This window comes from Macaca mulatta, chromosome 7 (assembly GCF_049350105.2).
Source record: "Macaca mulatta isolate MMU2019108-1 chromosome 7, T2T-MMU8v2.0, whole genome shotgun sequence".
NCBI classification, from domain to species: domain Eukaryota; kingdom Metazoa; phylum Chordata; class Mammalia; order Primates; family Cercopithecidae; genus Macaca; species Macaca mulatta.
The window spans coordinates 20,993,838-21,014,312 of record NC_133412.1 but is presented as its reverse complement, the minus strand read 5'-3'; the positions used below and the strand labels follow the sequence as shown (position 1 = coordinate 21,014,312).

Genomic DNA, 20,475 nt, shown 5'->3' with positions numbered 1-20,475 from the left:
CAGGAGTTCAAGACCAGCTTGGGCAACATAGTGAAACCCTGTCTCCACCAAAAAATACAAAAATTAGCTGTGCGTGGTGGTGCGTGCCTGTAGTCCCCAGCTACTTGGGAGGCTGAGGCAGGATAATTGATTGAACCAAGGAGGCAGAAATTGCAGTGAGCCAAGATAGTACCACTGCAATCCAGCCTGGGTAACAGAGTGAGACTCATCTCAAAAAAATAAAAAAATAAAAAAATAAAAATGGCGTCGTGGCTCACACCTGTAACGCCAACATTTTGGGAAGCTGAGGTGGGCAGATCACTTGAGGTCAGGAGTTCAAGACCTGCCTGGTCAACATGGTGAAACCCCATCTCTACTAAAAATACAAAAATTAGGCAGTAGTGGTTCACACCTATAATCCCAGCTACTCGGGAGGCTGAGGCAGGAAAATTGCTTGAACGAGGGAGGCAGAGGTTGCAGTGGTGAGATAGCCCCACTGCACTCCAGCCTGGGCGACAGAGAGAGAGTCCATCTCAAACCAAAACCAAAAACCCAAAAAAACAAAAAACAAAAACAACAAAAAAGACTTCTAACCCTGACCAGACCAGATTATTTTGAATGACATCTCTTTCTCTCTGTTCCATGAGCAGTTCTGTGTGTAGGGAGATCAGTCCCTGTGCGTAGTGATTGAATCTGGTTTCTCTCTTCTTGGCTCAGAGTTTTTGAGAGGGCTTTCACTTAGGCCACAGAGAAAGAACCAAATAATAGGGCATCCCAGAGGGGAAGGGAAAACCAAAACATTTGAATGGCCTAATGAGCAAGTCACATTTCTCTGGGTCTGTTTCCTTATCCATAAGTTGAAAAGTTTTGTCTATGTGATCTCTGGGGTACTGCTCAGCTCTTGACACTCTGTGGTTCTGGGTAGTGAGTCAAAAGCAGCTTTCCTCTTCCTGAATTCTCCATCCTTGGACCAGACCTCTGTCTTCATTTCTCATCTGTTTATACCTTGCTGCCCAGTTTCTTGCTCCTGGGCATCCTTTCTTCCTCAATTTCTTCAAATCCTACTTGCTTCTTAGCTCCTTCACATCCTCTTTGTTTTCTATATTTCTGCAGAACCCCAGATTACACCCTTACACACCTGTTCTCCAGTTCTCCATCTCCATGTCTGCCTATTCCTTTCTGCATCATGGGCTCCTAACTCAAGCAATCTCCTTGGGTTCCTCTGAGGGGCCCCTGGGATCCCCTATCATTGGTTCCTCTCACAGAAGCATACCCTTCTCCAGAGCCAAAGGATCAGATATTCAGTGGCTCAGGTAACAAACCTGCTGTCAGGTTACAGATATTGTTTCCTGAAAGACCACACTACAGTGTCAGTGGAGCCTCAGGCTGCCTGCAGTGTCCTGCCCTCACCTGGCTATCCCACACAGTTGAGATTAACCAGAACTCCCCTCCGGTACCAGTGTTCACCTGGAAACATGGCTCTGAGCCTCTGGCCCCTGCTGCTACTGCTGCTGCTGCTGTCCTTTGCAGGTGAGAAGAACAGTGAACAGAACTGGGGATGAGGAGGAGGGTGGCTGGAAAAAGATTTTAAGAATGTGGAGGTTAACCTGTTAGATAGAAGGACAAAGGAGAGAGGCAGAGACTTATGCAAAAGGAAAAAATGAGGGCTAAGAAAAGCAGGCCAAGACTTACTATGGGCCAATGAAAGGGGTTCAGCTGACCATCCCCTCACCTCATCTTTAGATCCAGGTAGAGAACTGTGCTCAGAGGCAGGGTTGAGTTTGGGCTCTATGTTCCTCCCCTTTAGTGACCTCTGGTTTCTCTCCTTACAGTGACTCTTGCACCTACTGGGCCTCAGTCCCTGGGCCCTGGTCTCTCCTTCCTGAAGTCATTGCTCTCCACTCTGCACCAGGCTTCCCAGGGCTCCCTGAGCCGCTCACAGTTCTCTACATTCCTGGCCAACATTTCTTCTTCCTTTGAGCCTGGGAGAATGGGGGAAGGACCAGTAGGAGAGCCCCCACCTCTCCAGCCACCTGCTCTCCGGCTCCATGATTTTCTAGTGACACTGAGAGGCAGCCCGGACTGGGAGCCAATGCTAGGGCTGCTGGGGGATCTGCTGGCACTGCTGGGACAGGAGCAGACTCCCCGAGATTTCCTGGTGCACCAGGCAGGGGTGCTGGGTGGACTTGTGGAGGTGTTGCTGGGAGCCTTAGTTCCTGGGGGCCCCCCTACCCCAACTCGGCCCCCATGCACCCGTAATGGGCCCTCTGACTGTGTCCTGGCTGCTGACTGGTTGCCTTCTCTGCTGCTGTTGTTAGAGGGCACACGCTGGCAAGCTCTGGTGCAGGTGCAGCCCAGTGTGGATCCCACCAATGCCACAGGCCTCGATGGGAGGGAGGCAGCTCCTCACTTTTTGCAGGGTCTGTTGGGTTTGCTTACCCCAACAGGGGAGCTAGGGTCCGAGGAGGCACTTTGGGGCGGTCTGCTACGCACAGTGGGGGTCCCCCTCTATGCTGCCTTTCAGGAGGGGCTGCTCCGTGTCACTCACTCCCTGCAGGATGAGGTCTTTTCCATTCTGGGGCAGCCAGAGCCTGATGCCAATGGGCAGTGCCAGGGAGGTGAGTGTGGCCAGGGCTGGGGCTGGGATGTGGCAGGGCAAGGAAAGTGAAATTGGGGTAGTTCTCTTCCTTACTCTTTCCGTCCTAGGTAACCTTCAACAGCTGCTCTTATGGTAAGTAAGAGGGGACCAGTTCTGAGGGATTGGGCCTGGAAAATCTAGAGGTGGAGAGCTGACGACATCAGCCTCTAGAGAGGAAAACTGATGGGAGGAGTGTGGTTTAGTGGTTTTGGAGTGTGACTGTCTGGGTTGGTGTCCCAGCTCCACGTCTTCCTAGCCATATGACCTTGGGCAGGTTACATAATCTTTCTATACCTCAGTTTCCCCATTTATAAAATGAGAATGATAATATTAGTTACCACAGAGTTGTTGCACCCGATTAAATGAGTTGATACTGTGTGTGCAAACAACTTAAAACAGTGCTGGCACATAGTGCTTAATAATGTTAGCTAGTAAAGATGGGATTTGGAAAATAAGGACACAGCTGGATTCCTCTACCCTCTTCCTACTTCAGTACGACAGTGCCAGAGCATAGTTAGACATATTGAGTTGCTGAGCAGATTTCTTAACGGGAGGCCCGCTGAGGGTTGTGTGTAAGCTATCTGAAAGCATATGAAGAAAGGAAACAGAAGGGAGCCAGGTGGACAGAAAGCATTCCAACTGGGGCTTCTCCTAGGTGATTTTGGAGCTTGGCGGGTCAGCTCTCTCCTTTTTGCCCTGTCGCAGCATTTCAACCAGTAATGCCTAAACTCTCAGGGACCTCACTTGTAGAAAAGCCTATGCTTGCCATGCCCCTTGAGGGCTCTGGGTCAGGGTTAGAATCTTCAGCCAGAGGAAATGTGAACTGACCAGATCCTGCCTGCTCCTCCCTCTGCACCCAGGGGCGTCCGGCACAACCTTTCCTGGGATGTCCAGGCGCTGGGCTTTCTGTCTGGATCACCACCCCCACCCCCTGCCCTCCTTCACTGCCTGAGCGCAGGTGTGCCTCTGCCCAGAGCTCCTCAGCCCTCAGCCCACATCAGCCCACGCCAACGGCGAGCCATCACTGTGGAGGCCCTCTGTGAGAACCACTCAGGCCCAGCACCACCCTACAGCATTTCCAACTTCTCCATCCACTTGCTCTGCCAACACACCAAGCCTGTCACTCCACAGCCCCCTCCCAGCACCACTGCCATCTGCCAGACCGCTGTGTGGTATGCAGTCTCATGGGCACCAGGTGCCCAAGGCTGGCTACAGGCCTGTCATGACCAGTTTCCTGATGAGTTTTTGAATGCGATCTGTAGTAACCTCTCCTTTTCAGCCCTGTCTGGCTCCAACCGCCGCCTGGTGAAGCGGCTCTGTGCTGGCCTGCTCCCACCCCCTACCAGCTGCCCTGAAGGCCTGCCCCCTGTTCCCCTCACCCCAGACATCTTTTGGGGCTGCTTCTTGGAGAACGAGACTCTGTGGGCTGAGCGACTGTGTGGGGAGGCAAGTCTACAGGCTGTGCCCCCCAGCAACCAGGCTTGGGTCCAGCATGTGTGCCAGGGCCCCACCCCAGATGTCACTGCTTTCCCACCCTGCCACATTGGACCCTGTGGGGAACGCTGCCCAGATGGGGGCAGCTTCCTGGTGATGGTCTGTGCCAATGACACCATGTATGAGGCCCTGGTGCCCTTCTGGCCTTGGCTAGCAGGCCAGTGCCGGATAAGTCGTGGGGGCAATGACACTTGCTTCCTAGAAGGGCTGCTGGGCCCCCTTCTGCCCTCTCTGCCACCACTGGGACCATCCCCACTCTGTCTGACCCCTGGCCCCTTCCTCCTTGGCATGCTATCCCAGTTGCCACGCTGTCAGTCCTCTGTGCCAGCCATTGCTCACCCCACACGCCTACACTATCTCCTCCGCCTGCTGACCTTCCTCTTGGGTCCAGGGGCTGGGGGCGCTGAGGCCCAGGGGATGCTGGGTCGGGCCCTACTGCTCTCCAGTCTCCCGGACAACTGCTCCTTCTGGGATGCCTTTCGCCCAGAGGGCCGGCGCAGTGTGCTACGGACAATTGGGGAATACCTGGAACAAGAGGAGGAGCAGCCAACCCCACCAGGCTTGGAACCCACTGTCAACCCCAGCTCTGGTATAAGCAAGATGGAGCTGCTGGCCTGCTTTAGTGTGAGTGCTCTGCCAGAGGGAAAGCTCCTAGAACAGTGAGAAGGCCCTCCAGGGGAATTCCTCGTGTACTCAGTGGCGGTAGTGTGGGGTAGTAGTTGAAGCACACAGTTCTAGAGTCAGACAGGCTTGGATTTATATCTTGGTTCTGTGACCAGCCTTGAATGAGTTATTTAAATTCTCTGAGCAATATTTTTCTCGTCTCATTTATAAACTAGGGATGATACTGGTATATGAGATAATACATGCTGTGGGCTTAGCACAGTGCATGATACACAAACGTGCAATAAATATTACCTTGTTATTCTTTTGGGCTCTTTGACTCTCCCGCTTTCTGCACCTGAAAGAAAAAGGATCAAGTTAGAGGACTCTTGATTTTTTTCCTAGAGATTGAAAATTGGAGGCTGGCAGAATACAGGAAGATAAGGCAGGAATGAGAAAGATTCAGGGACACTACCAATCAGAAAACTCTGGTTCTAGGTTCAACTGTGCCACAAATTAGTGTGATCTTAGGCAAGCAATTTCATTTAGTTTTTCTGGGCTTCAGTTTTTACTCTGTAGAATGGAGGGGTGGGAATATGTTAAACACCATAATTCATTCACTGAATGCCTATTATATGCAAGGCACTTTGCTAGGTTCTGTAGGATATATAAAGATTCCTTACTCCATTTTGGGGCTCCATTTTTCAAGCCCTGGGCCCAGTAAAATGGAATTAGATAGTCTCATAGTATTTGGTTCAGGTCTGCAAGTATTAATTGATCCAACTATGGACCTGGCATGGGAGAGGGTACAAGAGAAATTAGAGATATGATCCTGGACCTAAAAGAGCTTAATATCTGAAGAATCACAGTTGAGATGAAGGACGAGCATCCCAGCAAGTGGAGTTGGAAAGCCTGGGGGAGCTGCAGGAGAGACAGAGAAGACAGCTCTGTTGGCATATTGTCTTTCTTCCCACCAGCCCTTGCTGTGGGATCTGCTCCAGAGGGAAAAGAGTGTTTGGGCCCTGCAGATTCTAGTGCAGGTAACAGGTGGAGGGCCCATGGGTGGACTGGGTGACAGCCATGGCCAGAGGTCCCTGCCCTGTGAGGCCATACCCACCATGACCTCCTATTCACAGGCATACCTGCATATGCCCCCAGAAAACCTCCAGCAGCTGGTGCTTTCAGCAGAGAGGGAGGCTGCACAGGGCTTCCTGACACTCATGCTGCAGGGGAAGCTGCAGGTGAGCATAGAGAAAGAGGGGAGCAAGGGCACCTGGAGCCTAGTGTTCAGAGGGCTTGCCTTAGTGGGAGGAGGAACTCCAGAGAGGAAGTGGCAGGGATACTGAGCATCTCCAGAGGCAGAATCCATTCCTGTGTCCCCACAGGTACCACCATCCGAGGAGCAGGCCCTGGGTCGCCTTACAGCCCTGCTGCTCCAGCGGTACCCGCGCCTCACCTCCCAGCTCTTCATTGACCTGTCACCACTCATCCCTTTCTTGGCTGTCTCTGACCTGATGCGCTTCCCACCATCCCTGTTAGTCAACGACAGTGTGTAAGGTTCCTGTACCACTCCTCCTGCTCCTGTCAGGGTCAGGCCAACCCCATCCAGCTGGAGCAGCTCCTTCCGGAGCTCCTGTTTTTTTCTTTCATGCCAGATAGGTAATGTGCCAACATCGTAACAAGGTTTGAGAGAGGCGCATCTCATACCTGAGTGTGAAAACCCAGTCATGATGCTAATGAACTACAAAAGGATCAGAGAGGTCCTCTCTATAAAACCAGGGAGAGGCCCGGCATGGTGGCTCACACCTGTAATCCCAGCACTTTGGGAGGCCAAGGCAGGCAGATCACTAGTTCAGGAGTTCTCTGGCCAATATAGTGAAACCCTGTCTCTACTAAAATACAAAAATTAGCCTGGCTTGGTGGTGGGCGCCTGTAGTCCCAGCTACTTGGGAGGCTGAGGCAGGAGCATAACTTGAACCCGGGAGGCAGAGGTTGCAGTGAGCCAAGATCGCACCACTGCACTCCAGCCTGGGCAACAGAGCGAGACTCCATCTTAAAAACAAAACAACAAAACAAAACAAAAACAGAGAGAGTCTCCTTCCTATCTAGACAGCAGGGCTACAGAGGGTCAGGGGAAAACAGTTTGGAAGAAGACAAAGGGTTAAGACCTATTACTCCTCGTAGCCTGGCTGCCATCCGGGATTACAGCCCAGGAATGAGGCCTGAACAGAAGGAGGCTCTGGCAAAGCGTCTGCTGGCCCCTGAACTGTTTGGGGAAGTGCCTGCCTGGCCCCAGGAGCTGCTGTGGGCAGTGCTGCCCCTCCTCCCTCACCTCCCTCTGGAGAGCTTTCTGCAGCTCAGCCCTCACCAGGTATGAGAATCATCTTCTTTATTGACTGGCCCATCTTCTGCTAGTGGGGACGAGAGTCAATGGCGTGTCTTTCAGTGGTCCCTCCCTGCAAGAACCCCACAGTGACCCCAGTGCGAGCTAACTTCCCCCATCTCAGATCCAGGCCCTGGAGGATAGCTGGCCAGCAGCAGGTCTGGGGCCCGGGCATGCCCGCCATGTGCTGCGCAGCCTGGTAAACCAGAGTGTCCAGGATGGTGAGGAGCAGGTACGCAGGTGAGTTGTGGGATCAGTAACCAAGGCCAGAGTGGAAGAGGTAGAGAGAGGAAGGTACAGGTGTCATGGTGGGTAGGTGTTCTAGGAAGGAAGGGGCAAGGGAGTAGGCAGTGGCCCCAGGCAGCACAGAGTTCCAGGAGAGGTCTATAGATGGTGCCCCTGTGTAGTGATGTAGTGGTCAGAGTGCCCAGTGTATGTACCCACACGGTCTGCTGCCAGGCCTGCTTAGTGCTAGCCTCAGGGACCACACAAAGGTCAGCTTCATGCCCTCCTCAGGCTTGGGCCCCTCGCCTGTTTCCTGAGCCCTGAGGAGCTGCAGAGCCTAGTGCCCCTGAGTGATCCGATGGGGCCGGTAGAACGGGGGCTGCTGGAATGTGCAGCCAACGGGACCCTCAGCCCAGAAGGACGGGTGAGCCCCTCAGCACAAGCCTAGAAGACTGTGGGCTTCCCCTGGGTCTGTGTGGATGGCTTTCCCATTGTGTCAACTTGAGCATAGTGGTGCCAGCCGCCCATCCCACTTTTGCAACCTCCATTCCTTACTCCATGGCCATTCTTACCTGTTACCACCTCTTCCTGGCCCTTCCCTATCTGGTCTGTGGCACCCCAAACACACCCTTTGCCATTTTGAACCTAATCTACTCCAGTCCAATCCCTAGTTCCAAACCCTAGCCCAAGCCCTGGGAAATTCAGATGTGGGATTAGAGAGGAAGTTCAAGGTTCATCTGTCTTTTCTCTCCAGTCCTAAACCTTCTTTGGTTACAGGTGGCATATGAACTTCTGGGGGTGTTGCGCTCATCTGGAGGTGCGGTGCTGAGCCCCCAGGAGCTGCAGGTCTGGGCCCCGCTCTTCCCTCAGCTGGGCCTCCGCTTCCTGCAGGAGCTGTCAGAGCCCCAGCTTAGAGCCATGCTTCCTGTCCTGCAGGGAGCTAGTGTTACACCTGCTCAGGTTTGCCTCTCTCACTCCCTGGCATGCTTCCTCCATCCCTGCTTGAGCCCTGTCAAGAGAATCCCATTCAGGGATAAAACCAGCCCCTCCTTTCCCTGGGTGAACAATAGACGTAAACTCTGTCCACACGAGGACACCTTCATTCCCTTTTCCTCAGATCAAGAAGGGACCTGAGTCACTGAGGATGGTTACTGGGGATGTTTAAGAGGGAGTGGGAAGTTTTGGAGGGTTTGCCTTAGGAACCCACTTAGGACCTGGCTGCTGGGTCCTGAGAGCTGTTGGTTTTGGTCCCATCCCAACACAGGCTGTCCTGCTGCTTGGACGGCTCCTTCCTAGGCACGATGTGAGTAGCTGCAACCTCAGCCTCTCTCCAGAGGTCTCTATCCCCCTTTCCCCTGGCTTCTGCATCTGCCCCTCCTCTCTCTCCACTCCCCTCATACTTATTGCCTTGCTGCATTGTGATTGTTGTCTTCCCCACCACCCTTCCCTTCCTCTTCAGGCCTCTTGTTTCTCTTGCTCCTTAGCTATCCCTGGAGGAACTCTGCTCCTTGCATCTTCTGCTGCCTGGCCTCAGCCCCCAGACACTCCAGGCCATCCCTAGGCGAGTCCTGGTTGGGGCTTGTTCCTGCCTGGCCCCTGAACTGTCACGCCTCTCAGCCTGCCAGACCGCAGCACTGCTGCAGACCTTTCGGGTATGAGAGTAGCAAGGAGGATGAGACAATCAGGGATACGAGCTCTCTCTGGTTGGGAGGAAGGCGTCTTCCCTGAGGCCAGGGAAGGCCTTTCTTCATACCTCCCCACTTACACACATACACACACACACACCCCCAATTCTCATGCAGGTTAAAGATGGCGTGAAAAATATGGGTACAACAGGTGCTGGTCCAGCTGTGTGTGTCCCTGGTCAGGTAAGTGTGAGATCTCCCAGCTGAGCTCCTCTCCCCATTTTGGGGCAATTTCATATGGCTGGTGCTGCCTCCCCCACTACCCTGCAGTGGCCCTGAGAGTTCTGGTTAGCTCTGTACCCATTAGCAGCCCTCCCCAGTTCCAGATGCAGGACAGCATGATCCGCCCACATTGTCCTAGACTAATGTCAAAGCTGCGAGGGCCTGAGAAATCTTCCAGGCCACCCACCCTGCTTTCAGCTGAAAAGACCAAGGCTCAGAGAAGCTAAGGGACTTTGTTCGCCTGGTGCCTAACTAGCAGCAACACCTGACCACAGCAGCCTGCAGTGTGAGGCTCTTAGGCGTTTATTGCTACAGTGGCAAATGCCATTCCACTTCTGTCCCAGCTTTGGTCCCTTTCCACCCCCATGATTTCTTTTCTCTGAGTGCCAAGTCCAGACTCTCACCTATCACTACACTGCTATACCCATCGCTGCCAGCAGCCTGTTCCCACCACCTGGCCAGACTGCCTGCTTCCCCTGCTCCCATTAAAGCTGCTACAACTGGATTCCTTGGCTCTTCTGGCAAACCGAAGACACTACCGGGAGCTGCCCTGGTCTGAGCAGCAGGTAATTCTCCCCATTTAATTTCAGAACTCCCTCCCTCAATATAGTCTACCTTCTTTACCCATCCCTCAGCCCGATTTGGTCAGCTTATCCCTAGTATGCTTTATTGATTGATTGAGACAGAGTCTCACTCTGTTGCTCAGGCTGGAGTGCAGTGGCATGATCAGAGTTCTCTGTAGCCTCAAACTCCTGAGCTAAGGCAATCTTTCTGCCTCAGCCTCATGGAATAGCTAGGACTACAGGTGGTTACCACCATGCCTGGCTAATTAAAAAAAAAATTTTTTTAAGATGGAGTCTTGCTCTGTTGCCCAGGCTGGGGTGCAGTGGCGCGATCTTGGCTCACTGCACCCTCTGTCTCCTGGTTCAAGTGATTCTCCTGCCTCAGCCTCCAGTGTAGCTAGGACTACAGATGCCCGCCACCGTGCCTGGCTAATTTTGTGTGTGTGTGTGTGGAGATGGGGGTTTCACCATATTGGTCAGGCTGGTCTCGAACTACTGACCTTGTGATCTACCTGCCTCGGTCTCCCAAAGTGCTGGCATTCCAGGTGTGAGCCACCATGCCTGGCCAATTTTTAAAATTTTTGTGGAGACATTATTTTAAGGTACTATGCTATCCAGATTGGTCTTGAATTCCTGGCCTCAAGCAATCCTCCTGTCTTGGCCTCCCAAAGTGCTGGGATTACAGACCTGAGTCACTGCACCCAGCCCCCTAGTATCCCTTATAATTTGACTTGCTATTCTTTTTCTTTCTCCTTCCCTTTTCTTTCATTTCTTTCTCACTCTCCGAGAGAAGAGTGAGCATCTGGGAAAGTCAGAGGCTGCTGCGTCCTACAGAGTGAAGAGGCAGGACTGGGTCCAAGGCAGTCCTGCCTCTCTACTCTAGGGAGTATCCTTGGACAGTGTCTCTTCTGGGAAGTGGCTCCTCTTTCTTTCTCTTGTAGGCACAGTTTCTCTGGAAGAAGATGCAAGTACCCACCAACCTGACCCTCAGGAATCTACAGTGAGTAACTTGTGTTAAGCAGTGTGCTGAATTCGACCAACATTTTTTTGAATGCTTACTATGTGCCAGGCACCGTGTGATATGGAATGGGAGATATAGGGATGAATGGTGCATAGTTCCTGCCTCATGGACGTTCTCCTAGCTCCTCCCTTTGGCCTCCTGTCCTTCCACAGTGCCATGCCTATCCTGACTAGAGCCAAAGGACTCAGAAAACCTGGATTCAGGTTCCAGTCCTGTCACCTACTTGTGCCCTTGGGCAAGTCATTTAACCTCCCTGTGTCAGTTTTCCCTTCTTTAAATGAGAATTACAATGGCACCAGCCTTATAGGTAGTTATCGTGAAGATTAAATGAGGTAAGTCATGTGAGATATGTAACACAGTGCCTGGTCCATTGTAAACTCCCAGTAGGCATTTGCTACTATTAGTTTACTTCAGGGTGACTTCAGAGGCACCGTCCAAGCAAGAATAAATAGGAATAAGAAGGTATCACTTTACTTACACCCACAGTAAAAGAACAATGGGCTTCAGAATCTTTTTTTTTTTTTTTTTCCAAGACAGAGTCTTGCTCTGTTGCCCAGGCTGGAGTGCAGTGGTGTGATTTCGGCTTACTGCAACCTCTGCCTCCCAGGTTGAAGCGATTCTCCTGTCTCAGCCTCTGGGGTAGCTGGGATTACAGGTGCGTGCCACCATGCCCAGCTAATTTTTGTATTTTTAGTAGAGATGGGGTTTTACCATTTTGGCCAGGCTGGTCTCAAACTCCTGACCTCATGTGATCCACCCACCTTGGCCTCCCAAGGGCTTCAGAATCTAAGACATGGCTCTAGTTTCAGTTTACCACATTTCTAGTAGAATGATGTTGGGAATGTCACCTGACCTCTGTAAATCCTTATTTTCTTCTCTGATAAACAGCAGTGATGTTATGGGGAGCTGATGAGAATATCTATGTAAAAAATTTCTCAAACCATAAATTGCCATGAATGAACATCTGTACTTATGTTGAGAGTACTGATATCAAGGAGCAAACAGGCTGTTGTATGTGTTGAATGAGCATCTCCCGACTCTCACACCCACAGAGCTCTGGGCACCCTGGCAGGGGGCATGTCCTGTGAGTTTCTGCAGCAGATCAACTCCATGGTAGACTTCCTTGAAGTGGTGCACATGATCTATCAGCTGCCCACTAGAGTTCGAGGGAGCCTGGTGAGAGGGGGTGCCTGGACATTAGTGGGAGCAGGGAGGCTGAGACCCTAGGTATAGAAGCTAGCTCCTATGTTGTGCTCTGGCCTCACCCTGCTTCCCTACAGAGGGCCTGTATCTGGGCAGAGCTACAGCGGAGGATGGCAATGCCAGAACCAGAATGGACAACTCTAGGGCCAGAACTGAATGGGCTGGATAGCAAGCTACTCCTGGACTTACCGTAAGTACTGCAGCTAGAAATATTGGCCCCTCAGAAAGCTCAATCTGGGGTGAAGATCTGCCCTTAGGGAATGCCCTAGAGGAGGCAGTTTTTCTGTCTGGTAGTTCCCTGACATCATTTATAGCCCACAGCAGAGGATTTTATTCAAAGCTGCTCTATGTGTTGACTGGTTCCCAGAATATACTCCAGCATGGGGCAGCAGAGGGTGGCAACACTGTATTGAGGCCTGCCGAGTAATCTTACAATAACCTAGTCCACATTAATTGAGATTGAGATAGTGTCTGAAGTGAGGGAGGCAATGCTCCAATGCTGCCCCAGAGGATTGTAGTTTGCTCAGGGCACTGTGTTCTTAGTGCGTTCAGAGGAGTAGATCGAGAGAAAATGTATGAAAAATGTGATAAATGCCTTCAAATACCTGAGGGGCTATCAAGTAGAAATTAGATTGTCATATTTACGAGCGGCCCCATTGGGCAAGACTAAGAGTCGTTAATGGAGATCAGATTTTTACATAGTATAAGAAAAACTAAGGTAGTGAGTTCGTGGTCCTTGGAGCTGTTTGAGCCTAGGTCAGATGGCCCCATGGTAGGAATGTTGTAGAGCACGTTCATATATAGGTTGTGGGAAGAAAAGGCTATAGGAACCCAAGGCTTCTCCCTACCCATAGAGAAGTTTATTAGTATCTTACTCATATGCTGCTTTTCTCGTTTTACCCCTACCACCACCCCACTGCCATCTGCACTGTAAGTCAGAATAAGAAAATGCTGGTATTACAGTCTTGCTGGGGAATATGGAGATGAAATGGAGTAAAAGTAGTTGACTTCATTCTTACTTTTGTTTTGTTTTGTTTTTTTGAGACAGAGTTTTGCTCTGTCACCAAGGCTGGAGTGCAGTGACGTCATCTCGGCTCACTGCAACCTCCATCTTCCAGGTTCAAGCAATTCTCCTGCCTCAGTCTCCCAAGTAGCTGGGACTATAGGTGTGCACCACCATGCCAGGCTAATTTTTGTATTTTTTGTAGGGATAAGCTTTCACCATGTTGGCCAGGCTGGTCTTGAACTCCTGACTTCAAGTGATCTGCCTACCTCAGCTTCCCAGCCTTCTTACATTTTTATCGGCGTTTCCACGTATTTTAGCTCTTGTATGACTTAGCCCAGTTCCAGAACTGGCAATCCTAGGTAGGATACAGGTTATCACCTCTGATTTCTGGGCAAAAGGGATTTATTTATTTATTTATTTATTTATGTTTTTGAGACAGAGTCTTGCTCTGTCACCCAGGCTTGAGTGCAATGGTGCCTTCTCAGCTCGCTGCAATCTCCACCTCCCGGGTTCAAGCAATTCTTCTGCCTCAGCCTCCTGAGTAGCTGGGATTACAGGTGTGTCCACCACACCCGGCTAATTTTTGCATTTTTAGTAGATACGGGATTTCACCATGTTGGTCAGGCTGGTCTCGAACTCCTGACCTTGTGATCTGCCTGCCTTGGCCTCCCAAAGTGCTGGGATTACAGGCTTGAGCCACCACGTCCAGCCTGTTTTTACTTTTTTCAATGCCATTCAAATCTGTTTAAATATATGGGTTCTGTGAGATAATTTAAAATTCTAAGGTTATAGATGAGGTGAAAGGTCCTGGACAATGCATCAAAAAACTTGAATTCCTCATTTGTGAAAGAGGGATAAAAGAAACACCTATTTTGTCCAGGCTCAGTGGCTCACACCTATAATCCCAGCACTTTGGGAGGCCAGGGTGGGTGGATCACTGAGATCAGGGGTTCAAGACCAGACTGGCCAACATGGCAAAATGCCTCTCTCTACTAAAAATACAAAAGTTAGCTGGGCGTGGTGGCGCGTGCCTGTAATTCCAGCTATTCGGGAGGCTGAGGCATGAGAATTGCTTGAACCTGGGAGGTGGATGTTGCAGTGAGCTGAGATCCCAGCACCACTGTGCTCTGGCCTGGGTGATGAAGTGAGGCCAGGTCTTGTAGGATCAAATGAGATAACACCTGAAAGAACTTTGTAAATTGTGTAGCACATACAAACAAGATGAGACCTCTTCACAAGTAGAGGAAGGGTGGCCCTGTGGAAAAAAATGGGAATTGGGAGTGAGAAACCTCAACATTTGATCTCTGTGAACCTCAGTTTTTTAATCTATAAAATGGGGAAATGTTAATGGTAGTTAATATTTGGAGCTTTTGAGTCCATTAGATCAGGTAGGATTGTTTTTTGTTTTTTTTTAGGAAGACTAGAAATATGTCACTCCCTTTTTCTCTCCCGTTCAAGCTTGATGGTGGGAATTGGCCCTGGAGTTGTTTACTATCAGTTCCTGTCCAGCTTCACTAAGTTTGGCCTGGGGTCACATCTTACCTGGGGACTGTGGGGTTCTGTGGTCCCTTCTCGAATTGGCCCAGTTCCAACTGAATGCTGTTGTTGTCAAATTGCTATAATAGAATCCAGTTGATGGACAGACTATCCAATGAATCCATTATGTTGGTGGTGGAGCTGGTGCAAAGAGCTCCAGAGCAGCTGCTGGCACTGACCCCCCTCCACCAGGCAGCCCTGGCAGAGAGGGCACTACAAAACCTGGTAAGAGTCCACCCTACGAGACTCAGATTTGCTGCCCTGGGCAATTCTTGCTCCTCAGACAATGCTCTCTGACTGTCTCCCAATACTCTACTTCTTGCTTTCCTGCTGCTGAACAGGTTCCTGTCTTCAAGGCCTGGCCCCCGTTTTCCCTCTGGGTTCCGTTCCTTGATAATATGCTTCATGCTAATTGTCCAAACCTCTTGGAGTCCAAGAAATCTCTTGCAGTCCACCTCTCAGACTTTCTGCCTGCTCCTGTGTGGGCTCATTGCTTAAGAAAGTGAACGAAGGTAGTAAGCATCATAGGGTGCTGAGTTGGGAGCAGGAGAGAAGGTCAAGGGGCTTGGTGTCTTGATCAAGGTTTCTGGTACTCTGAGTCAGAAGTGCATTGTCCAAGTTCTGATGCTCTTCTCCAGGCTCCAAAGGAGACTCCACTCTCAGGGGAAGTGCTGGAGACTTTAGGCCCTTTGGTTGGATTCCTGGGGATAGAGAGCACACGACAGATCCCCCTACAGATCCTGCTGTCCCATCTCAGTCAGCTGCAAGGTTTCTGCCTAGGAGAGACATTTGCCACAGAGCTGGGATGGCTGCTATTGCAGGAGTCTGTTCTTGGGTATGGACCTTTGAGAACTTCAGATTCTAACTCATTCTGTACCCAATCCCTCAACCACCATCATCAGTGGCAGCCTGTTCTATATTCTTAAGGTCCCTTGGAGCCCTGTGTCCCAAATCCTAGCATGTCCTCTTTTCCCCTTCCTTTTCCTCACAGTTCTCTCAGCTCCCCAGCCCCCGATTTTCTTCCTGTCCCCAGGAAACCAGAGTTGTGGAGCCAGGATGAAGTAGAGCAAGCTGGACGCCTAGTGTTCACTCTGTCTACTGAGGCAATTTCCTTGATCCCCAGGGTGAGATGAAGGAAGAAGGGAAGGGAGTAAATGCATAGAGGGGACTGGTGAGCTGGTTATGGGGACCCATGGCCAAAGAGGGCAAAGGATATGAAGCCTAGATCTAGGGGGAGACTGCGAAACAGAGACTGGACTTTGGAATTACAGCTACAGCAGCAGGCCCTGATCTGTCCAGATCTCCCTACTCTCCTTCTACCTTCTCATGCAGGAGGCCTTGGGTCCAGAGACCCTGGAGCGGCTTCTAGAAAAGCAGCAGAGCTGGGAGCAGAGCAGAGTTGGACAGCTGTGTAGGGGGCCACAGCTGGCTGCCAAGAAAGCAGCCCTGGTAGCAGGGGTTGTGCGACCAGCTGCTGAGGATCTTCCAGGTGAAACTACCCAAATACTCATATGTCCAGCAGGATGTACAGGGAGTATCAAATAGTTTGGGTTCTGCATATGCTTTTCTCTGGGACTGGGTTTTCTAATTATAAAGAAGAGGTTAGAGGGATGATCTTCAAGTCTCTTCTAGTTCTAGAATTCTATAGCTTTGGGAGTTTGTAAACTATTAAGTTTTCTTTTAGCCCAGAATTTCCGTTTTCCTGCTGTCTTGTCTCTTTAAACAGCTGATTCAGCTCTAGCTCGGCTAAGTGTGGAGCTCTCTGCTGGGGAGATCCCTAGAAGCTTTGAAGGAGACATGGTGAGGCTAGAGAACTGGGTTCAAATTCAGCTCTGCCATTAAATCCCTGACCAACATCCTCAGTCTTTCATCTATAAAAGAAGGGACTTGGCATCTCCAATCACTTCTTGTTCTATTATCTTCTAAGCCCTATACATCTTACCTTGTAATAATCCTTTGGTCCCTACTTGCCACAGTGCTCCATCCTCCAAAGGTTGGAAGAGTCATTCCATCTACAGATATCTCTGGGCATATTTTATTACCATACTGACCTCCTGACCCTGTCTTCCCCCTTCAGAACCTGTGCCAAATTGTGCAGATGTACGAGGGACATTCCCAGCAGCCTGGTCTGCAACCCAGATTGCAGAGATGGAGCTCTCAGACTTTGAGGACTGCCTGACACTATTTGCAGGGGACCCAGGACTTGGGCCTGAGGAACTGCGAGCAGCCATGGGCAAAGCAAAACAGGTTAGTGATGGAGAGTCAACTGGGGTTGGCCATGAAGAAGCTCTTTGGGTGTGATGTAGGACACAAAGAGAATATAGAGTTGGATGAGAGGTGGGGGAAGCAGGAGATAAAAGAATTAGAAGATTTGGGTCACAAGTAGGAGGTGAGTGGGGATAAATATTGAGGAAAGAGAGCTAGTATAATGAATAGAGGGACTAAAGCAGTGATTACCAAATTTTAATGTGTATCGGAATCATCAAGGGAACAGATTTTTTTCTTTATTCTTTTTTTCTTTCTTTCTTAAAAAAATAATGGCATGCTTCGGCCAGGCGCGGTAGCTCATACCTGTAATCCCAGCACTTTGGGAGGCTGAGGTGGGCGGATAATGAGGTCAGGAGATCAAGACTATGATGTCTAACATGGTGAAACCCCATCTCCACTAAAAATACAAAAAAGTTAGCCAGACGTGGTGGCAGGCACCTGTAGCCCAGCTACTTGGGAGGCTGAGGCAGGAGAATGGGGTGAACCCGGGAGGTGGAGCTTGCAGTGAGGCAAGGTCAAGAAAGCACTCCATCCTGGGCGACAGAGCGAGACTCCACCTCGAAAAAAATAAAAATAAAAATAAATAAATAAATAAACAAAATAATAATAATAATGGCATGCTTCATGAATTTGCATGTTATCCTTGCATAGGCGCTGTGCTAATCTTTGTATCATTCCAATGTTTTTATATGTATGTACTGCTGAACCGAGCACAGGAACAATGCCAGTGCCGATTACCATGCTAGACTGACTTAATAAAAACCTTTGGGGAGGCTGGACGCAGTGACTCACGCCTGTAATCCCAGCACTTTGGGAGGCTGAGGCAGATGGATTGCTTGAACCCAGGGGTTTGAGACCAGACTGGGCAACATGGTGAAACCCTGTCTCCACTAAAAATAGAAAAAAAATTAGCTGGGTGTGGTGGCGCATGCCTGTAATCTCAGCTCCTCGGGAGGCTGGGGTAGGAGAATCCTCTGAGCCCAGGAGGTGGAGGGTGCAATGAGCCAAAATCGCACCACTGCACTCCAGCCTGGGTGTCAAAACAAGACCCTGTCTCATAAATAAAAAAATAAGCCTCTGGGGGAAGGAATCCAGACATCTGCATCTGCGTTTTTTTTTTTTTGAGACAGAGTCTCACTCTGTCACCCAGCACGCAGGCTGGAGTGCAGTGGTGTGATCTTGGCTCACTGTAACCTCTACATCCTGGGCTCAAGCGATCCTCCTGACTCAGCCTCTCAAGTAGCTGGGACTACAGGTGCACGCCACCATACCTGGCTAACTTTTGTATTTTTGGTAGAGATGGGGTTTTGCTATGTTGCCCAGGATGGTCTTGAACTCCTGGACTCAAGCAATCCTCCCACCTCAGCCTCCCAAAGTGCTGGGATTACAGCTGTGAGCCACTGTGCTGGGCCTCAGGCATCTGTGTTTTAATAAGTGTCTCTGTGTCTGATGCACATAAAGGTGTAGAACTCATGGACTAGAGTTAGTCTGCTCTTCTTTTCCACTGACTGTAATGTCTTTCAAAACACGTTAGAGGAACTGTAAGGCAACTGTCTCATTTGACAGTGGAGGAAACTAAAGAAAAGGCAGGTGACTTGCCTAGAGTTATACAGCTAAGGGCAGAGGCAAGACTTAAAACCCAGCATTCTGACTCCCAATCCACTGCTTTTCCACTCACATTGTTCCTCTCTTTCTCCTAGTTGTGGGGTCCCCCCCGGAGATTTCGTCCTGAGCAGATCCTGCAGCTTGGTCGGCTCTTAATAGGTCTAGGAGATCGGGAACTACAGGAGCTGATCCTAGTGGACTGGGGAGTGCTGAGCACCCTGGGGCAGATAGATGGCTGGAGCTCCACTCAGGTAACACCTTTCCTCCTCCCTACCACTTCCCAAACACCCATCCCACAGACCCAGCCCTGTAGATCATCTAAAGCCCAAGGAATTTTTTCCTGTGACCCTACCTGGTCATTCTTTCTATCTTTTGTTGATACCCCCTACTAGTGACCTTCAGGACTCTGATTTATTCACTCTGAGGCCCTGAACACATAATACTGTCTCCTACCTCTTTTCCTGGAGGCCTCTTCTTTTTCTATCCTTTTCTTTTCTGAGTCCTCAGCCTTCCCCGTGACTCTTTAGGTCTTAATAGTAACAGAGTGTAACCCAGCAACACCTATCACTTCCCTGTCCATTCATTCTCCATAACTTTTCTCCTTCCCCTCTGCCCCCAACCCCCACCCCAGCTCCGCGTTGTGGTCTCCAGTTTCCTACGGCAGAGTGGTCGGCATGTGAGCCACCTGGACTTCATTCATCTGACAGCGCTGGGTTATACGCTCTGTGGACTGCGGCCAGAGGAGCTCCAGCACATCAGCAGTTGGGAGTTTAGGTCACTTGTGAAGGGGCTGAGGGTGGTGGTGCTGAGGTAAAGGTGGACTTACTGGGGAAAGAAGGATCATGAAGGTCTGGTCCCATGGAGGAAGGGAACTCATCTGAAGCCATCTCTTCCTTTGTCTCATGACCACAGCCCCTTTCACTGAAGCTGAATTCTTCTTCCTTCCTTCCCACTGTTCTACAGCCAAGCAGCTCTCTTCCTGGGCACCCTGCATCTCCAGTGCTCTGAAGAACAACTGGAGGTTCTGGCCCACCTCCTTGTACTGCCTGGTGGCTTTGGCCCAATCAGTAACTGGGGGCCTGAGATCTTCACTGAAATTGGCACCATAGCAGGTGGGGAGCTGGGCTACTGCTGGTGCAAGTTGGTTTGGTTTCTATACCATGGGTGGACTGGATGGAAGACTGCCCTGCAATTCTTAAAGTGGGGACCTGAGAGGGTGTTTAAATAAGGGGCTAGAGACATACTGGGGAAGGTCTACGGTAGGGCACTTTGGGAGTAGTTAGAGAAGGTCTATCTGTTTGAAGAGAAGGAAGGTGAGTCTAAGACAATGTTTGGATGCCACTTGCTTCAACAGCTGGGATCCCAGACCTGGCTCTTTCAGCACTGCTGCAGGGACAGATCCAGGGCCTTACTCCTCTTGCCATTTCTGTCATCCCTCCTCCTAAATTTGCTGTAAGTATTAATGGACTGGGGTGACCACAGGAGAGCCAGGGCCCAACTGGCATGCACTGATTCCTACCCCTGCCCCCAGGTGGTGTTTAGTCCCACCCAACTATCTAGTCTCACCAGTGCCCAGGCTGTGGCTGTCACTCCTGAGCAAATGGCCTTTCTGAGTCCTGAGCAGCGACGAGCAGTTGCATGGGCCCAGCATGAGGGCAAGGAGAGCCCGGAACAGCAAGGTGAGTTCCCAGCTGCACAGCTTGAGCCTCCATCTCCTGACCCCGAATCAAACCCCTAATCTGGTGCTGTCTGGCTCTTAGAGTGCACCCAGGGAGATCCCTGGAGTGAAGGAGTCTACAGGCAGAGCGCTAATTTCCAAGTATCAATGCTCCTGGAGAGCAGAGTTGTGATATGACTCCCATTCCCTGTCTATTATAGGTCGAAGTACAGCCTGGGGCCTCCAGGACTGGTCACGACCTTCCTGGTCCCTGGTATTGACTATCAGCTTCCTTGGCCACCTGCTCTGAGCCTGTCTCTACAGTAGAAGGAGATTGTGGGGAGAGAAATCTTAAGTCATAATGAATAAAGTGCAAACAGAAGTGCA

The 20,475-nt window shown here is 50.6% G+C and overlaps 1 protein-coding gene, 1 non-coding gene and 1 pseudogene across 18 annotated transcripts in view; 1 reads left to right on the top strand and 2 right to left on the bottom strand.

Moving 5' to 3' along the window:
• Positions 1–20,475, top strand: part of STRC (stereocilin) — a 25,912-nt gene extending 5,437 nt beyond the window's left edge. Inside the window, exons 2-31 of one of the 17 annotated variants that reach the window (XM_077939268.1) lie at positions 1,312–1,509; positions 1,812–2,597; positions 2,659–2,710; positions 3,478–3,656; positions 4,503–4,735; positions 5,692–5,754; positions 5,851–5,955; positions 6,100–6,266; positions 6,899–7,085; positions 7,222–7,337; positions 7,614–7,746; positions 8,100–8,282; positions 8,587–8,625; positions 8,807–8,974; positions 9,125–9,190; positions 9,667–9,795; positions 10,734–10,792; positions 11,866–11,989; positions 12,094–12,206; positions 14,648–14,783; positions 15,197–15,393; positions 15,592–15,682; positions 15,891–16,047; positions 16,636–16,805; positions 18,527–18,682; positions 19,063–19,205; positions 19,395–19,543; positions 19,786–19,883; positions 19,963–20,110; positions 20,310–20,475. In XM_077939268.1, coding sequence (XP_077795394.1) covers positions 1,455–1,509; positions 1,812–2,597; positions 2,659–2,710; positions 3,478–3,656; positions 4,503–4,735; positions 5,692–5,754; positions 5,851–5,955; positions 6,100–6,266; positions 6,899–7,085; positions 7,222–7,337; positions 7,614–7,746; positions 8,100–8,282; positions 8,587–8,625; positions 8,807–8,974; positions 9,125–9,190; positions 9,667–9,795; positions 10,734–10,792; positions 11,866–11,989; positions 12,094–12,206; positions 14,648–14,783; positions 15,197–15,393; positions 15,592–15,682; positions 15,891–16,047; positions 16,636–16,805; positions 18,527–18,682; positions 19,063–19,205; positions 19,395–19,543; positions 19,786–19,883; positions 19,963–20,110; positions 20,310–20,398 — 4,491 coding nt within the window. In that variant the 5' untranslated portion in view covers positions 1,312–1,454 and the 3' untranslated portion in view covers positions 20,399–20,475. Of the gene's footprint in view, positions 1–1,311; positions 1,510–1,811; positions 2,598–2,658; positions 2,711–3,454; positions 4,736–5,691; positions 5,755–5,850; positions 5,956–6,099; positions 6,267–6,898; positions 7,086–7,221; positions 7,338–7,613; positions 7,747–8,099; positions 8,283–8,586; positions 8,626–8,806; positions 8,975–9,124; positions 9,191–9,666; positions 9,796–10,733; positions 10,793–11,865; positions 11,990–12,093; positions 12,207–14,647; positions 14,784–15,196; positions 15,394–15,591; positions 15,683–15,890; positions 16,048–16,635; positions 16,806–18,526; positions 18,683–19,062; positions 19,206–19,394; positions 19,544–19,785; positions 19,884–19,962; positions 20,111–20,309 lie in introns of those variants that run through there. The other 16 variants (XM_028850836.2, XM_028850835.2, XM_028850834.2 and 13 more) reach the window with 16 other exon arrangements.
• On the bottom strand, positions 6,364–6,467 carry LOC114680042 (small nucleolar RNA U13). Its single transcript, XR_003732117.2, has one exon. It is a non-coding gene; the product is annotated as a small nucleolar RNA U13 (small nucleolar RNA).
• On the bottom strand, positions 17,433–17,525 carry LOC114679810 (U6 spliceosomal RNA; annotated as a pseudogene).